General features: G+C 40.8%; 1 protein-coding gene across 3 annotated transcripts; it reads right to left on the bottom strand.

The window, feature by feature from the left end:
- Positions 1 to 113: 113 nt before the first annotated feature.
- On the bottom strand, positions 114 to 15,107 carry ccdc57 (coiled-coil domain containing 57). Of its 3 annotated transcripts, none has more exons than XM_074662482.1 (20): positions 15,074 to 15,107; positions 12,539 to 12,702; positions 11,338 to 11,460; positions 10,804 to 10,947; positions 10,316 to 10,424; positions 8,890 to 8,991; positions 8,579 to 8,715; positions 8,417 to 8,491; positions 8,104 to 8,304; positions 7,781 to 7,939; positions 7,210 to 7,372; positions 6,994 to 7,086; positions 5,058 to 5,316; positions 4,594 to 4,776; positions 3,856 to 3,956; positions 3,386 to 3,614; positions 2,948 to 3,048; positions 2,648 to 2,785; positions 2,414 to 2,525; positions 114 to 815 (listed from the first exon to the last, which is right to left on the bottom strand). In XM_074662482.1, the coding sequence occupies exons 2-20, from the start codon at positions 12,682 to 12,684 to the stop codon at positions 607 to 609; spliced, it is 2,784 nt and encodes a 927-aa protein (XP_074518583.1). In that variant the 5' UTR covers positions 12,685 to 12,702; positions 15,074 to 15,107; the 3' UTR covers positions 114 to 606. The 3 variants fall into 3 exon arrangements, with proteins under 3 accessions (XP_074518583.1, XP_074518582.1, XP_074518584.1); XM_074662481.1 differs by lacking the exon at positions 15,074 to 15,107 and adding an exon at positions 13,576 to 13,725; XM_074662483.1 differs by lacking the exons at positions 11,338 to 11,460; positions 15,074 to 15,107 and adding an exon at positions 13,576 to 13,726.
- Positions 15,108 to 15,160: the final 53 nt, after the last annotated feature.

Genomic DNA, 15,160 nt, shown 5'->3' with positions numbered 1-15,160 from the left:
ACTAACCCTTACATGATGTCATTAGCAAAATTGATTACAAAAACCAGGCACTTTGTCATTAGAAAAACAACTTATAGTGTATTTTATGTTTTCATAGAATAGCAGAAACAGTGAATGAGTAGACAGAGGGATGCAGTATGATTAAGAGAGTGCAACTTCCAGTGTTGATAGAGGAAGCGACTGCTGAAGTACGAAAGAGACGTTGATGTTAAATGTATCCATTTTACAGCAGAATTCAACTCCTTCCAGCACTTAATGTAAGGCTTGTGCATCAATTTACATGATTAGAGATGCTAGAGATCTGAATTACAGGTATCCTGTGGAGTGGTACTTGTTTACCAGGATTTTTAAAGACCTGCCTCAGCTTCATCTCTCTGTCTGTCTGTGTCATGGTTGATCAAATATTATATTTAATAGGCAAGTTCATAGCTGCAACTACAACTGATGGGCTTTAAAAATTTACCTCTAAAGGGTGACATAACTGAGACTGTGTACATGTTTCATACAGTGTATCAGGCGACTGGATCTTTGAAGAGAACATCAGTTCTCTGTTTCAGGTAGATAAATAAAATTTACTAATTGATTGTTGTTCAGTATACACATAGTTCAGTCTCTGATATTGTAATTTCTAATCTTGCTGCTCCCTCCAGAGGCTCCAGGTCTTGGTTTGGTCTTGGATGGAGTTATGGAGGTATTCCTTCTCTGCTTCCCCTCAGCCAGCATTATGTTATGGATGGGAGCACTGACACCCTGCATCATCATTTGGACTCCAGCATCACCTTCAGCCACCTCCTGCACCCTCCTGCTTGGTTCACCTTTAGGGGCAGAAAATAAAATGGTACATTTTAAAAACTTGCCAAATTCGAAGCTTTAAAACAATCCATAAACCTAAATAGTGGTTGAATTAAGGAGTTAAACCAGGTAACCAAATCTCACAGCTATTTTACATCATGAACCATTTTACAAATCTATTGTTTCACACAAGCATGCAGTATTACTAAATTTTTCATTAACAGTGTTGATTTCTGTGTAATATCCTGCACACTGTGTATATGTCCACTCTGTCCCACCTGGGGCTCTCCTAAAACTCTTCACTTCACAAATCACTTTAATTTGCAGGCCAGCATGTTGGCTCAGACACTGGGTCTGAGCAACATTTAGTCTCCTGCAGATGAACTATAAGCAAAGGAGAAGGACGGTGATGCCATCTGGTTATTTTATGTTGTCTTTGAGTCTTGTTTTGCAGACTGCTGACAAGGAGCTTCACACCGCACAATGATTGATGCTACAACGTGTCCAAAATAAGAAACTGAAGAAATGTAGAGAGACGGCACAATCCCTGCAGATAAACACATCTTCTATAAATTATTAATTATAATTCAGAAAAAAAATGCAGTGTTACATTTGACAAGAGTAAAAAAAAAAACCCAACAACTTCACTTTCACAAGCATCACTCAAAAAACCTGCAGGCTAAACCTCTGTCTTATGTAATCTCCCTCTGAAGTGGACACAGTAAGTACAGTTTCTGTGACATAAACTTCAAACAGACATCCCTCAGCAACTTTTGACAAGTCTGTACTCATGTTGAGGGCTTTAGGGTCCAACCAAAGCATGTAAATATGGTCTTCTCTAAGATGCAAATGAAGGTTCTAGCAGGGAAATTTTGGTGCTACCGCCGTAAGGAATAAAGCAATTTGAAACTGAAGCATTTGTTTCAGGAGGTGGTCTGCCAAGCTAAAGAAACCAAGGTACTGTACAGTCTTTGAAAACGTTTTCAATGAAAGCTGGAAGGAAAGAAATGAACATATGAAAATATCTCCTTTGTCTTGCTCTGACTGAAAAACTGTATGGTGCATCTTTGGTCACAGAAAGTAAGAGCAGCTTTATTTCTCCTTCACAGATGATGAGACTCTGCTTTAAACTTTGTGAACAAATATTGCAGTTTTCATCAGTATGTCAGTTACCTGATTTCACAATCACCCCATGGCGGTATGATGCTGATCACAGTGTTTCAGTCTGATTTCTGTGGTTGAGAAACTGTTCCCTGGACTGCAAACAGTGGCAACATCTTAAATTGGGCAACAAGCCTCACTGATAAATCCCTGATGCAGTGCTGTCCATTAGATCAGCGTATTCAGAGGTTGTGTATCTTCAGTGACCTGCTGTACTTCACATTACAGACTTTGCTCACTAGTTAGATAAAATATTTATTTCTGACATACTTGTGAAATCTGTGTTCACAGAAGCCTGAACATGCACGAGGACTCCATGTGTGTCAGGGGTGTTACAGACAGCATAAAGGAGCCGCTGTTAGGAGCCTGGAGGTACGACGTATAACATCTGTTACATGTCATAATCTTACTCTCCCTGTATTTATCTGCAGAGTGTGCTCTTTGCATTTTCTCAAGTTACCTTCTGAGAAAGTGGATGTACTTAGTCCCTGGTCCAGTTTTTCCCACAGTTCTTTAAGTGAGCGCAGTGACTCCTCTGATGACAGCAGAGTCCTGGAGAAACCTGAGAGAGGCTGCAGCAGGAGAGTCAGCTCGTTTTGAGATCATTTTGTTTTTATTTTACAGCTAAAATCAGACAGAACACATTTTATTATCTGAGCTGTTGAATTGGAGGGTCTACAAACTCTTCTGTTACCTCATGTCTGTCTGGGGTTTGGTGATCCTGGGTCCATGGATTGGAAGCCACCTTCCCTCCAGGACCTCTGCCTTTATTTTTAGGTACCTGGTGTTCAGAAACAGAACAATTCCTCTGCCTCAGAGCGTACTGCAGCTCCTGAAGACGAAAAACAGAAATGTGAAGCTACAGTGCTCTCTAGTGGCAGCAAAGAGAGGTGCATGGCATTATTAAGATTATCAGCTTTAATACATGGAAATACCTGCAAACCCAACACATGAAGCTTTAACTGTGAACAGATTTGAGGAGGTGATCAGATACCTGTGTGGTGAGCTGGTACTGAAGCTGTTCTAGAGCAGACAGTCTGTCAGGTGGCTCTTCTTGCGTCACTGGGGGAGCATCTCTCTGTGGCTCTGATGAGTCTGTTCAATGAAGAGTTTTTCATTCTTACATTTATCCTTCCTACCACTTTTGCTCCTGTAACACTCATCTGGCTGAAACAATTTAGGACTGGGTGTTTTCCTTGAGTATATTTTAGCCAAAGCTAATGCCACCTCATTTACAAACATCCATTCTTTCATTAAAATCTGGTTTAATCAGTAACTCTGCCTCATTTACTCCTCAGGCCACAAACCCTAAATGACTAGTAAACAGTGTCACACCAGCTGAGTTATGGCCCATAAAATCAACACTTAATGAATTTATTATGAAGCGATAAATGATGCATGTGTGTGGTAGAGAGTGTGTCTGTTATTGTACCCTGTAGTCCAGCTGTGGTGATCTGGGCACGCAGGCGGTTGCCCATTGTTATCAGCTGCTGTTTCTCCACGCTCAGACGGCTGATACACAGTGCTGCCTGCTTCAACCTGCTGTGTAAGTGAGTGTGGTCGCTTTTATCAAACAGACCACCAGACATCAGAGCTGAGGTGTGCAGCTGCTGCTGACGCAAACGTAGATTTTCTTCCTGGAGATTTCGTACCAGAGCATTCTAAAATGAAGTTAAAAGGAGATGGATCCTGTAGTGCGCTAATGCCTTCAAACAGCTGGATGAACCGAAGTAGTCTTACATCAAACATAGTGTATGCAGTTGTTTCGTACTGCCTTATTTTGGCACCTGAGTGCTGGCAGCCGTGACTTTGCTCTTAGGACATCAGTCACTTTAACTTTATAGAACAGGTCCAGGCAGTCACCCTGATGACACTGTCAGGATCACAGACTTCCTGTTGTACCTGTTCCATGATGTTGGTGAGATCAGACTCCCTGTGTGACACTTTGACCCCCGGCTTCTCAAAAGAAGAGGTGTTGGCACTTTTCTCCAGACAGCTGCCACCTGAAGATCCAACTCAAACACAAAAAAGGAGTAAGGGAAACAGATTACATAATAGATTTTCAAAATCAAAACAGATTACAGGTAAATTGGCCCTTCAGTTAAACATTTATTGCATACTAGAAAAAGTCAATTTCCAAGCATCAAATTTATCTTATTCCTCACCTTGTTGTTAATTTCCTAACCAGTCTACTAAAATGAGATCACCTTACTGTCCTCTACACATGTCTCTACCTCTGCACACAGCTGCTTGCCTTCCCTGCCTCCATGTGTTGCCATTCTTTCAATTCATCAGTTTAGTATTTTATAACAAATCAGGTATCCCAGCTCATGAGCTGACGTAGAATTTTAAACGATTGAAAAAAAGGTATTCTAAATGAAAAAGAAACCTCATAAAACTTTGAAAACAGCCACAAGAAGGTTTATCTTCTTAAACAGGAAAAAATTATCAATGCACTTGAGGTTTTTTTGGCACTTGAGTCTGTTGGTACTTGGCCACACCTCTGTATGTTTGCATGTTTCTTACTAGAGCGTGTGAGTAGAAGCGCATGACTTAACAACTGAGCCTGAATAAATTTGGAGTTTAACTTTTGTGATTGAGCTTTAGAGGAGAAAAGAAAGTAAAGCAATAAGAGGACACCTTGCTGAAGTCTCTGTTGATGTGGTCCCATCTTGTCTGAGCCTGCAGGTGGCAGGACCTCTGTAGGTTTGTCTGCAGCTGCTGCAGCACTGGGCTGTCCTGCAGCGCCTTCTAGCTGCACCTTGAGGTTTCTGCATTGAGCTTTCAGTAGGGACACCTCTTGCTCCAGAGCTTCAGTGTAGTCTGAAGAGAGATGTGGGTCATTATGTCAGTCTGTATTAACTTTATAATAGTCTTACAACTATAAAGTAACTCCAGACACTCTAAAGTCATGGACATCTTGGTATTCAGTCATAAACAAGTTAGATTTGACTAAAAAAGGAGCTCTGTCAGTTGTGCATTTAGATGAAAAAGTCTTACAAAGTGATCTTTCTGTGCAGAAACTATTCCAGATGTTCCACATGTTTACATCACACATTATTCCTATATGACAAAGCAGTTTATGAAAAGAGTACATTCCCCACCTGCTGGGGTGACCTTCGAAATGTCAGAGGATGTAGCTGCTGGTGGTCCAGTGTCCAGCTGAGTGTTACTGGAGGCTGTGGGATGCTGAACTGGCTGCAGAGAGGAGGGCTGTGCCTGGGCTGGCGGATATAGAGGGAGGTGGCTCAGACCTTCCATGTCCTTCCTCATCTGGTTAACGACAGCCCTCAGGACGCCGTTCTGCTCCTGTAGACGATGGATCTCTTCCGAAGCTAGATAATCTATCGTTGGTGTAAGACCCTGTGGGAGGATACAGAGTAGATATCTTTATGCTTTTGTCTTCGTTCTTGCATGCAGTGCATCTACAGAGGGATATAAGCCATGGGTTGGTATACTTTTAAAAGATTTGCTCGAGACTTCATTTTCAATCAGGGTTTCTCTGGCAGAATGAATAATTTCTCAAGAAGTATCACAAGCTAATTTACACTGATGGGCTGGTTTATGGATTACAAATAAGATTAAACCTACAGCTGCAGATGGGCGGACATAAAACTAGAGTTCACATACTAAAGCCAGTATTGCCATGGTGATGGAATCAGCCCAGGCATGGGGGGATGTCATGTTAAAGGGCACACCTGTCTATGTTGATACAACTCAAAGAAAAATAGCTTTCAACAATAGATACTTTGATGTTTTATTGGTTGGATACATCTCTAAAATTTAGTCATGCAAAACGTTTGAGGTTATACTAAAAGTTGAAAGAAGCATGACCTGCTCTATTCACGCTGACTTTCTCCTCTCCTACAAACAATGGAGTGTCCCCTGCTGGCAACTAAAAATTGTGCAGATTTAAGGAACTCTGGCATTGCCTTCTTTTCCGAACCTGAGGTCCAAAAAATGTACCCAGTCAACAGATGAAACCAGACACATGAGAGGTTTGAAATCTTAATGTGTGTCATGAGAGACAGTTTAAATGGAGCTTACATGTAGGTATGTTTGGGAGGCAATGGGCTCGACTAAAAGGCCATCATACCTCTGAGGGCGCTCGAGGAAAAGGCCAGAGGCCAAAAAAAGGACACTAAATGCACGCTGAGACTTGACCTCCATCTCCAAAAAAGATATTAGCATAGAATTGATAGGTGAACCTTTCAGGGTAAAATCTCTAAAATCATGTCTTTTTTTATAAGACAGATCTTTTGATCATTTTAAAACTACAGACATGTTTCCCTCTGCTGAGAACCTGGACTTCAGCTTAAGAGGGAAGACAATCTGCAACTTAGAGTTTGAATTTCACGTTAAGTAAGCGTACAGAGAGGAGGAATGTGAAGAAGCTGAAAGGTGAGGATGGACAGCGTGTGTATGGTATGCTCTGTATGGTTATTTTTATAGGAAATGTGTTTGGAGAACTGTTTCTGATACCCCGGGGATAGTGACAGGGATCCCTGACGGGAGCAGTGCGCTTGTCAGTTATCTGTGCCTCCAACTGAGCTGTCACAGCAGATGTATTGTGTCCTATGTTACTTATGTATCATGTAAGTACAGAGATGACACTTGGCTTATGGACAGAGGAAGAGGAAAAGGTCATAAAATGTCAAAATGGAAAAGGTCTGTCTGCTGTTGAGTCTGAGGCAAACTGCCAAACTGAACCTGATCCTGCTATTAAAGTGGAATTATTAGCCTCACAGATCTAAACGTCAGGATACACCTTTGACGTGCTGCTTGTTTCAACTTGTCTTTGCCTTACCTTCCAGGTGAATCAAATTATTGCTTTTAGAGACATTTCTGAGCTGGAGACTTCACAGGTTGAGAAAAATCTTCATTTTCAGAAACATCTGACTTCATCTAATACAAAACATACAGCAGTCTTTTTTTGTGTGAGTACAGTAGAAAAAAAACTACCATGCGGTCACGTTTAATATGTTAAACCTCAGGCATGTTCATCTTTAGTCTCCAGTTTAAAGATGTGTGTATTCTCACCTGTAAAGCCTGGTCTCTCTCTGTTTTAATAGAACGTAGTAAGACAGTCAGGTCCCGAAGCTCCTGTTCTTTCTCTATAAGCTCTGCTTTACCCTAACACACAAACATAAAACAGAGATTACTTTACATTTCTGTGAGAAGCTAATTTTACATCCCAAACACAGGGCTTAATCCTCAGCATCAACAGTTAGAGCTGTAACCATTTGACCACCTTACCTGGTCTCTAGCCATGGTTAGGTCTCGTATCAGCTGCTCATTCGCAAGGTAGAGTTCAGCTTTTACATCCTCGCAGCGTCTCTGCCACTCTAGCTCCACCTGAACTCTTTTCTGCTCTAAAGCCCGCTCTCTTTGCAGACCAGCACTCAGCTGCTGCTTGTACCTGACCACACACAAACACACACATACACACATTTAAGAAAGCATTAAAAATTAAAACTTGTTTCTTAACCCTTCCCTTCAATGTCCTGACCTTAGTGTTCTCATGAGTTCAGGAAATGTATCCACATACGACTGTAGGTTGATACAAAATAACCAGGTTGTACTGGCATCTAATCAACAAACTGTTTAATCCTTTTCCATATGGTAAATATCCTTTTGCTCCATTTTCCCTCTAGTATAGCTTTGAGTTGTTGTTAAAAGATCAAACCCAGTTATTCAGAATAGTATCAGGCTGATATCGGATATCAGTTTGGGTATAAGTGCATCACATGCTGTTATCTTTCCCCTCCTATCTCACTCCATCATCTATTCCTCCCTTTCCACCCTCATTTATCTGCTTTCTTCTCACCCCTCCATCTCCTCCCTGCTCCTCTCCAGCTCAGTCTTTAATTTGATTTCTCTCTCCTTCAAGGCAATCATCTCGGTATCTTTGGCGACCATCTCGCTGGAGACCTGAGCGACGTACTGGTCCCAGCTGGTCTGGAGTCTTTCCACTTCTGAGTGATGTCTTCAAACACACAATCACACAAATTAAATCACACCTCACAGCTGCTGGTGTCAGCAGATATTGAATAAGCAGCCAAAGACAGCACACTAGATAGAAATGTTCATAAAACATGAAATAAACCCAAAATGATGGTGTTTGTACTTATAAAAAGGACTTTCTATTACCTGTGGATCTTCTGGTCTTTATGCTCCAAGGCCTGCTGCTGCTCTCTCTGTACTTGGCGTGCCTGTAAAGTCTGAATCTCTAAATCCTCCTGTAGTTTAACAATGTGTTTCTCAGTCTTCTGCAGCTGCTCTGTGTGAGCCTGACGCTGAGCCTCCAGCTGTGCTTCACAGCCCCTCAGAGCCTGGCTCACATCCTCATATCTTTACAGAAACAGACGTAAAGCTGATGTTAACAATGATGGTTGACCTCAGCATCACATGTAGAGAGGATACAGTCCTGGAAACTCCTGTGTTTGTATTACCCATGACTTACTTTTCCTGGTGCTCATCTCTCTCCTTCCTCAATATAGCCTCAGTCTGTTTTAGCTCCTCTTCAAGCTCCTTTATCCTAGGACAGAGGACAGTCTCTTATTAAATAGAAACATTACGACAACACAAAAACACAGGTGTAGTGTGCAGTAATTCAGCAGCATACCTGGCGTCCTTGACAGTGTGTAGCTCTATGATTTCCTGCTCCTTGTGCTTCAGCTGCGTTTGTATCTGCTGACAGAGGTCCTGAGTCTGCAGCTGAGCCTGGCTGTGAACTTCGACCTCTTTGGACAGCAGCTTCACCTGGACTCATACACAAACGATGATGAAGGGGCAAGTGTAACGCAGGTGTGGAGATTGGATTTTTCCGATCCTTAATTCCACTTCAGCAACTGATTAACAGCCCTGACTTTTGCACAGACTCCCTTGACATTTGTGTACAATTTAGGAATAACACTGTCCTTCCCCACCCCTCACCTTGAGGTCATGAGAAAGAACGACAGCATGCATCTCGTCCATCTTCATGTTGAACTGGTGTTCCTGTTGTTTGTGTTTGCTGTCAAATGCCGCAGTCATCTCCTGTTGGACAGAGAGAGTTGATCAGAGACTGTTTTCTAAAAAGCACAATAGTCAATAATTTTGCATGGGGATATCAATACTTGGATGTGTATGAATGTTATTGAATTTTTTAAACTTAAATTGATTTACAAAGCACTTAAAAAAAACAAAAACAAAACCAAGTGCTGTATATAAATAGACAAGAAGACTCAAACTTGGTACTTATCCAAAAAAACAAATCCCAGAAAAGAAAAAAATGTACCAGAAGCTTCTCAAAAGCTCAATGAGTGAGTTTCATGGGGGGAAAACGCCTTTGAAACTTTGTCTTTTCTGCCTGTATTTGGTGAGAAAGCTGAGGAGTGATGGGAAAGTTGGGGAGCAGAGAGGAGGGAAGTCAAGCAGCAAAGAGTCAAGGCTGTTTATCAAACCCAAAACTGTTGGACAGGGACAGTAACTTTCTATATAAAGCACACTTTAACTATAAGGCCAAATGTGCACCCACTCATAAGTGTCTGTTGAGAACACCCAGCTGACTCTGCAGAGCACAGATGAGCTGTGTGACTGCTCTTAAGCGGTAACATGGCTACCAGAAAGGAAAAAACAAGAGGTTTAGTGATACGTGCATGCTGCTCAGGGAGAGTGTGGCCTGGGAATTAGGTCTGCCAAATAAATGTAGCCTGTCTAATGCATCAGTTTGTGTATATCATCTGCAGATATTGGCCAATCACACATTCACTATATGAACAAACTCATTTGCAAAGAAATATTTTATACAGAACTATAAGTGCAGAATATAATGCATGTGAAGTCATAGTTCATAAATATTCACCAATTGGGCTTATTTTTGATAATCTCTCTTCAACTCTCTGCAGAGCCACCCCAGAGGATAGAAAAGACTTTCATTCCTGGACAGTAAAATAAATCTCGGCTGGTTTATCCTCCTGTTGGTATTGTCTGTATGCTGACAAAGCCAGCTGTTGAGAGTCATGCACACCAGTCATAGTAACTTTTAGGACTCTCTTGTTTGGGTTCATCCTAAAGGTCTGAATGTCTCGTTGCCCCACCAGTTATTTCAGTCCTGCAGACCGGACGGCTCGCAACGGTACACAGCCAAATGTGAAGGGTTGCAACACAAGAGAGATAGAATACTACTGTGTGGGGCTGTATTGTGTCACAGCTTTTTGGGTCTATCAGTAGCACAGTGTGTTTTACACCATCTGTCATACTGATACATTATTTTACCTCTGGGGGAAGCTATCAGAGAGTATACCAGTTTTATTCAATGTAGATATCAACATAAGAACCAAGAGAAGGATAAAGTGTGTGTATGTGTGTGTGTGTTCACCTGTTTCTGCACAGTCAGCTCTCCCTCCACTTCACATATCCTGCACTGCAAACTCAATTTCATCCGCTCATACTCCTCCACCCGCTTCTGAATTTCCCCAGTCATGGAGCTGGACTCACATAAAGACACACGCACATAAAAAAAGAAAGAAAAAACATAATCATGAGTCACTGCAACACCACTCAGTCCTGTGATATCTCTTTGTAACAGTAATACAGCAAGGACAGCTGCAGAGCAAGTCTCAACAAAAAATGTGTTCACTTCAGAAATGAACAAGCTGGAACTTTGGACATGTGAAAAAGACAGGGAGTATTTATTTCAATGAATGTGACAAAAGTTTTTTTTTAGCCCAGTAAAGTTCATTACATTTTTGTTCAAGATGTGGCTAGAGGTAACTTTTTACTAAAGGTTTTTTTTTTAAGTTTTTTTTTTAATCCTGCCATGAATCATAGCTGTAGAGGTAATTTTGTTTCCTCCTCCTGACTCACAGTTTGAGCTCCTCCAGCTGCAGCCTGTACTGAGCAGCATTGTGCTGACTCTTCCTGAGCTCCTCCTGCCACTGTTCAGCCTCTCTCTGTCTCTGCTCCTCCAGCCGGCTGACTTGCAGACGCAGCTGCTTCACCTCCTCCTGCCTGCAGAAGAACAGCAGTATTTCAGTATTAGTGGATTTAGTCACCGTGTCTGCCGAAGAAATAGCTTTTCTGCTCAGTGATAGACTCTGGTTTAGTTTATTATCATTAGTAAGGCTGGCTCTGGTTCCATAGAGTTACCCTGCAGGCATCTTTTCAGCACAGAGATTTATTCCATGATGAGGAAGATAGGGGGGATAAATCAGTGCAGTTAGTAATATCAAAACAGAGACGAGGAAATGAAAACCCTGCAGCTTGATGATTAACTAAGAAAAGAAAAAGAAGGGAATACAAGAAAATCAGTTTGACAAAGAAAGAGGCAAAGGAGAAATAGTTAGGCCAAAGAAAAGACAACACCCTTTTTTTGTTTATTTGCACTGAATCTTGTTGTACCTTTTGTCCTCCCATGTCAGAGCTCTAGAAGTAACAACATCATATCTCTCCAGTTCTCTGTCTCGTTCATCCAGGAGGGCCAGGTTGAACTGGAAATCCTCCTTCATTTGCTGCTGGTGCTTTCTGCAAAATGAGGAGTTTCACTGAGTTTTAAAAGCTTTAAATTTCCCCAATTTGAGTTTGTTATATATTTATGGAGCAGCGCTAAGAACTGTTTCATCACCACTCCCAAAGGTCACACACTTGGCTCAGGTTTGTCGGACCCCGTCATACCAGAAGTGCTTCACTGTAAGCTCCTTCATTGTGTCCCACCTCCACCTGTCAGTGAATCAACAGGTACTGACAGACGGGAGCAGCAGGTGAGGAGCTGGTTTCATGCTTTCACCATAAGTGAACTTATCATTTAGTCTTCTAAGATAACAACAATGTTCCTGCACGAGTTCTTCAGTGAGACATACATTGAAGAACAGCTAAAAAAGCTTAAAGAAAGACACGCAAACATCAACAATAGAGGTGTTATCAGTGTTAAGATATTTCTATTTGCTTTTTGTCAGGTGGGGAGATTTCTGCCTCCACTGCACCACAGGTCCTGAAAAAAAGACATTTCAGTATTTCAACATCATAAATTAATAATTATTTTTTTCTGCTTTCTCCTGGAAATCCAAACCCCCCCCATTGTATTTGAAGCAGGCAAGTATATCAAGCACACACATTACAAAACTTGTACAAATAAACCAAAGCTTTCCACATGGTCAGATTCTGTTACAGGCAGCTGAGAAACGTGTTTTTTGGTGACTTGGCTAAACCCTGTAAAAGTTCAAGTGTTCATCCGGTGACGGGACATTGAATTTGTCTTTTAATTTTCAGAGGACTCATTTCTCAACTTCCTCAAAGAAAAACAGAAAGTGAAAAACTCAGGTTGACTGGATTAGATATTTTTTGGTAAATAATTCAGGTACTTTATCTTTGTTTTAAACAGTTTTTTTATTTCTGTCATTTAAAAATGAATTTATTTTCTGCTCAGGCCAGTACTGAATTGGATTCTAAAGATTTCATATCTGCAACAATATTTTGGTTAATGTGGTCTCTCTTTCTGACATTCTGACGCGATTAATCAGAGACATCTATATTTTGGAGATCTGAAGACATATGACAAATCACACTTTTCAGCTTGAATGGTGCTGTGAGGTGGTAGACAGACCTGAGCAGACAGCACTCCTCCTGAGCCTTTCTCAGAGAATTCTCCAGTTGATGAACCCTCGCAGCCTGCAGCTCCTTCCACTCTTTCTCTTTACTGGCCAGCTGGGCCTCCAGGTCTCCCAGCTCAATGTGTCCAAGTGACTCCATGATGGAACTGAGATACACCTAAAAGACACAGCATGGGTCATCAACACAAGTTTCATACTCATATAAAGCTAAGTCATTACGTCAACACTATTTCTGTGCAACAGCCAAAAGACTTTAGGGGAGAATAATACCCAAGAATAAGGAGAGGCAAAGATTTTCTTACTTTGCCTGTTCATTAAAGGTCAAAATGTGAATGTATCTCAGTTGGTAGAGCAAGTGTAGAGAGTCGCAGTTTGATTATACTGTGTCATGGATGAGAAATATAGCTGTCAGCACCAGCATCAGAAAATGCCATACATCAGCTGGAGATAAAAATGATTTTCAGCCCTCCTATTTCTCAGTTTAGTGTGACATTTTGGGGAATCGTCAAAAACAGAGTCCTGTCAGGTGCAAAATACAGCTATATTAAATTTAAAACAACGATAAAATGATAGATACCAATCTGTACAGTCAGCTGCACATAATATGGAGGTAAAGTGTGGTAGGGAAAGTGAACATTAACAGGTGCACAAGGGATGTATACGTGTATATGCTCTTATTTTGTACTGGGTCTCTGAGAAATGTTTCTGTGAGCAAATAACAGCATTAAAAAAAGTTACAAAAAGGAGATGCAGGGAATAGGATTGATTTCATTGATGTCCTTAATACTAATATTGGATACCAAAGGCAGTGAGTGAGGTTTGTAGATGAAGTCAGGGCTGCGTAGCTTTGGGGAGATTAACTGTGGCAGGAAAAAAAAAAGTAAATGCGTAGTTCATATACTTTATACCTCCTCAATATATCCATTTATTTTAACTCCTGGGGACTCTACGGAAAGATTAGTACCACGTTAATAAAAAAAACACTATCAGGGTTCAAATTTGTCAACAGCTAACAGTTAGTTGAACCTACCATCATCCAGGAGGTAGTTTCCGTTGGATTTGGCGGGTCTTTCTAACTCCGTGTGGACTCAGGGGTCTTCATACTTTTTGCTCAACACCAAATAATGTAAAATAAAGAACAGCTAGAAGACGTAAAACAGAGTATAGAACTAACAGCCACAACTCGACCGGTTCGTCTTCAAGCTAGTGGTTTCCGTGGTAACAGTCCGTCTGTCATATTGTTCCCCACAACGGGAGGGACAAAGCAGTTCCTGGTCCTACTGTACACACCGAATGGTCATGTCGGGGGGTGTCATAAAATAGACCAACACTGTACCATAATGGTAAGTAATAAAATGAGTTGTTGTTTCAAATTTTAAAACTTTTTTTTTTTTCAAAAAACATATGGGAAATACTTCTTTAAAATGTTTCAATGTCTGTCGTCTAAAATCTTCCCACCCTGTTTAACTGCACTCATTAGTTTCACCTGCCTTTTTCCCCCCACGCCTGTGTTAAATTATCTATGTGTTCTCCCTTCAAGGGGTCATGGCTTCAAAGCATATAATATCTAACTTTACATGATCCATCTAGCAAAATCCTTCACTTCTGTGTCTTTTAGTGGACTGCCCTTCCATTGATGGACTGAAGGAATGCTTCTGCATTTTTTCCACTGCAGTTTCATGGCCCATTTAGGAGCTTCTGGAGGAGGAACTGAAAAACAAACAGATGTCCTAATCATGCTAAAAAAAAAAAAAAAAAAAAAAAAAAACACCAAGAAAATACATTATGTGATTAGTAATCAGTGCATTTAACTAATGTATTATACTGACTGATTGTCTAACTGTGTCTAGTTTAGTTTTTCCTCCTTCCCATTCCTTCGGTTTGATCACACTCATTCATCTGTGTCTTGTTGCACACTTGTGTTCAATTAGCCTGTGTGTATCTGGTCCCCATATTTTCTCTTACCTTTGTGATTGTCCCTCTACCTGGAAGCCTTATTTCTGTGCGTTTCTATTCATATTAAGTGACTTTTGTTTTTTGACTGATAAAATATTTCATCTATCTGCAATAGGTCCTCATGGTGTGTGCTCAAATGCTGAAAAAATAAGGACAAGTTGTATCACAAAAGTCATAACTCATACTCATTTTGTCATTTTATCCATTAGGCTACAGCAGTTAATGCTTGATGTCAGAATTGATAATAAAGCTCACATAAAGTGTCATTTTGGTCCCCTGGGGGCATCCATTGAAAATAACATCTAGGGTATCTGATGCACATCATTTTAAAATTCAAAACACAAAATCCCAAATTTTATTGTGTGCTCCGTTTTTTTTAGCCACAAGTTCTTGTTTTGTGGATAAATTGAATAACTAGCTTTATGAATCAAACACAGAAGGATATCCACAAATAGCCTTTCTATTTCTTTTGACTGTCCCCCAGTTTTTTTTTTTCTTTAGAAAATGGTGAAAGTTATGACGCAACCATGTCAGTTGATTGCTTAATAAAAAAAAAAACATGTCAAACTTACCTTAGTTACTGACACAACTTAAGTAAGTTTGTCATCCACGAAGAGGGGCGTGGACTCCTGTGCGCGCACTATGGTCTGATAAAGACC

This window comes from Halichoeres trimaculatus, unplaced genomic scaffold (assembly GCF_033239565.1).
Source record: "Halichoeres trimaculatus isolate MK-OKI-2021-1 unplaced genomic scaffold, fHalTri1.1 fHalTri1_scaffold_23, whole genome shotgun sequence".
Taxonomy (NCBI): domain Eukaryota; kingdom Metazoa; phylum Chordata; class Actinopteri; order Labriformes; family Labridae; genus Halichoeres; species Halichoeres trimaculatus.
The sequence above is the reverse complement of the archived record's forward strand: the minus strand, read 5'-3'. Positions and strand labels throughout refer to the sequence as shown.

What these genes read in the sequence shown, in the direction of transcription:
- ccdc57 (XM_074662481.1), bottom strand. An exon ending in AAAGACCAGAAGATCCACAG is followed by an intron (nt 7,940 to 8,103) that starts GTAATAGAAAGT and finishes GTGTGTTTGAAG; the next exon opens with ACATCACTCAGAAGTGGAAA. An exon ending in AGAGAGACCAGGCTTTACAG is followed by an intron (nt 5,317 to 6,993) that starts GTGAGAATACAC and finishes ATCCTCCCACAG; the next exon opens with GGTCTTACACCAACGATAGA.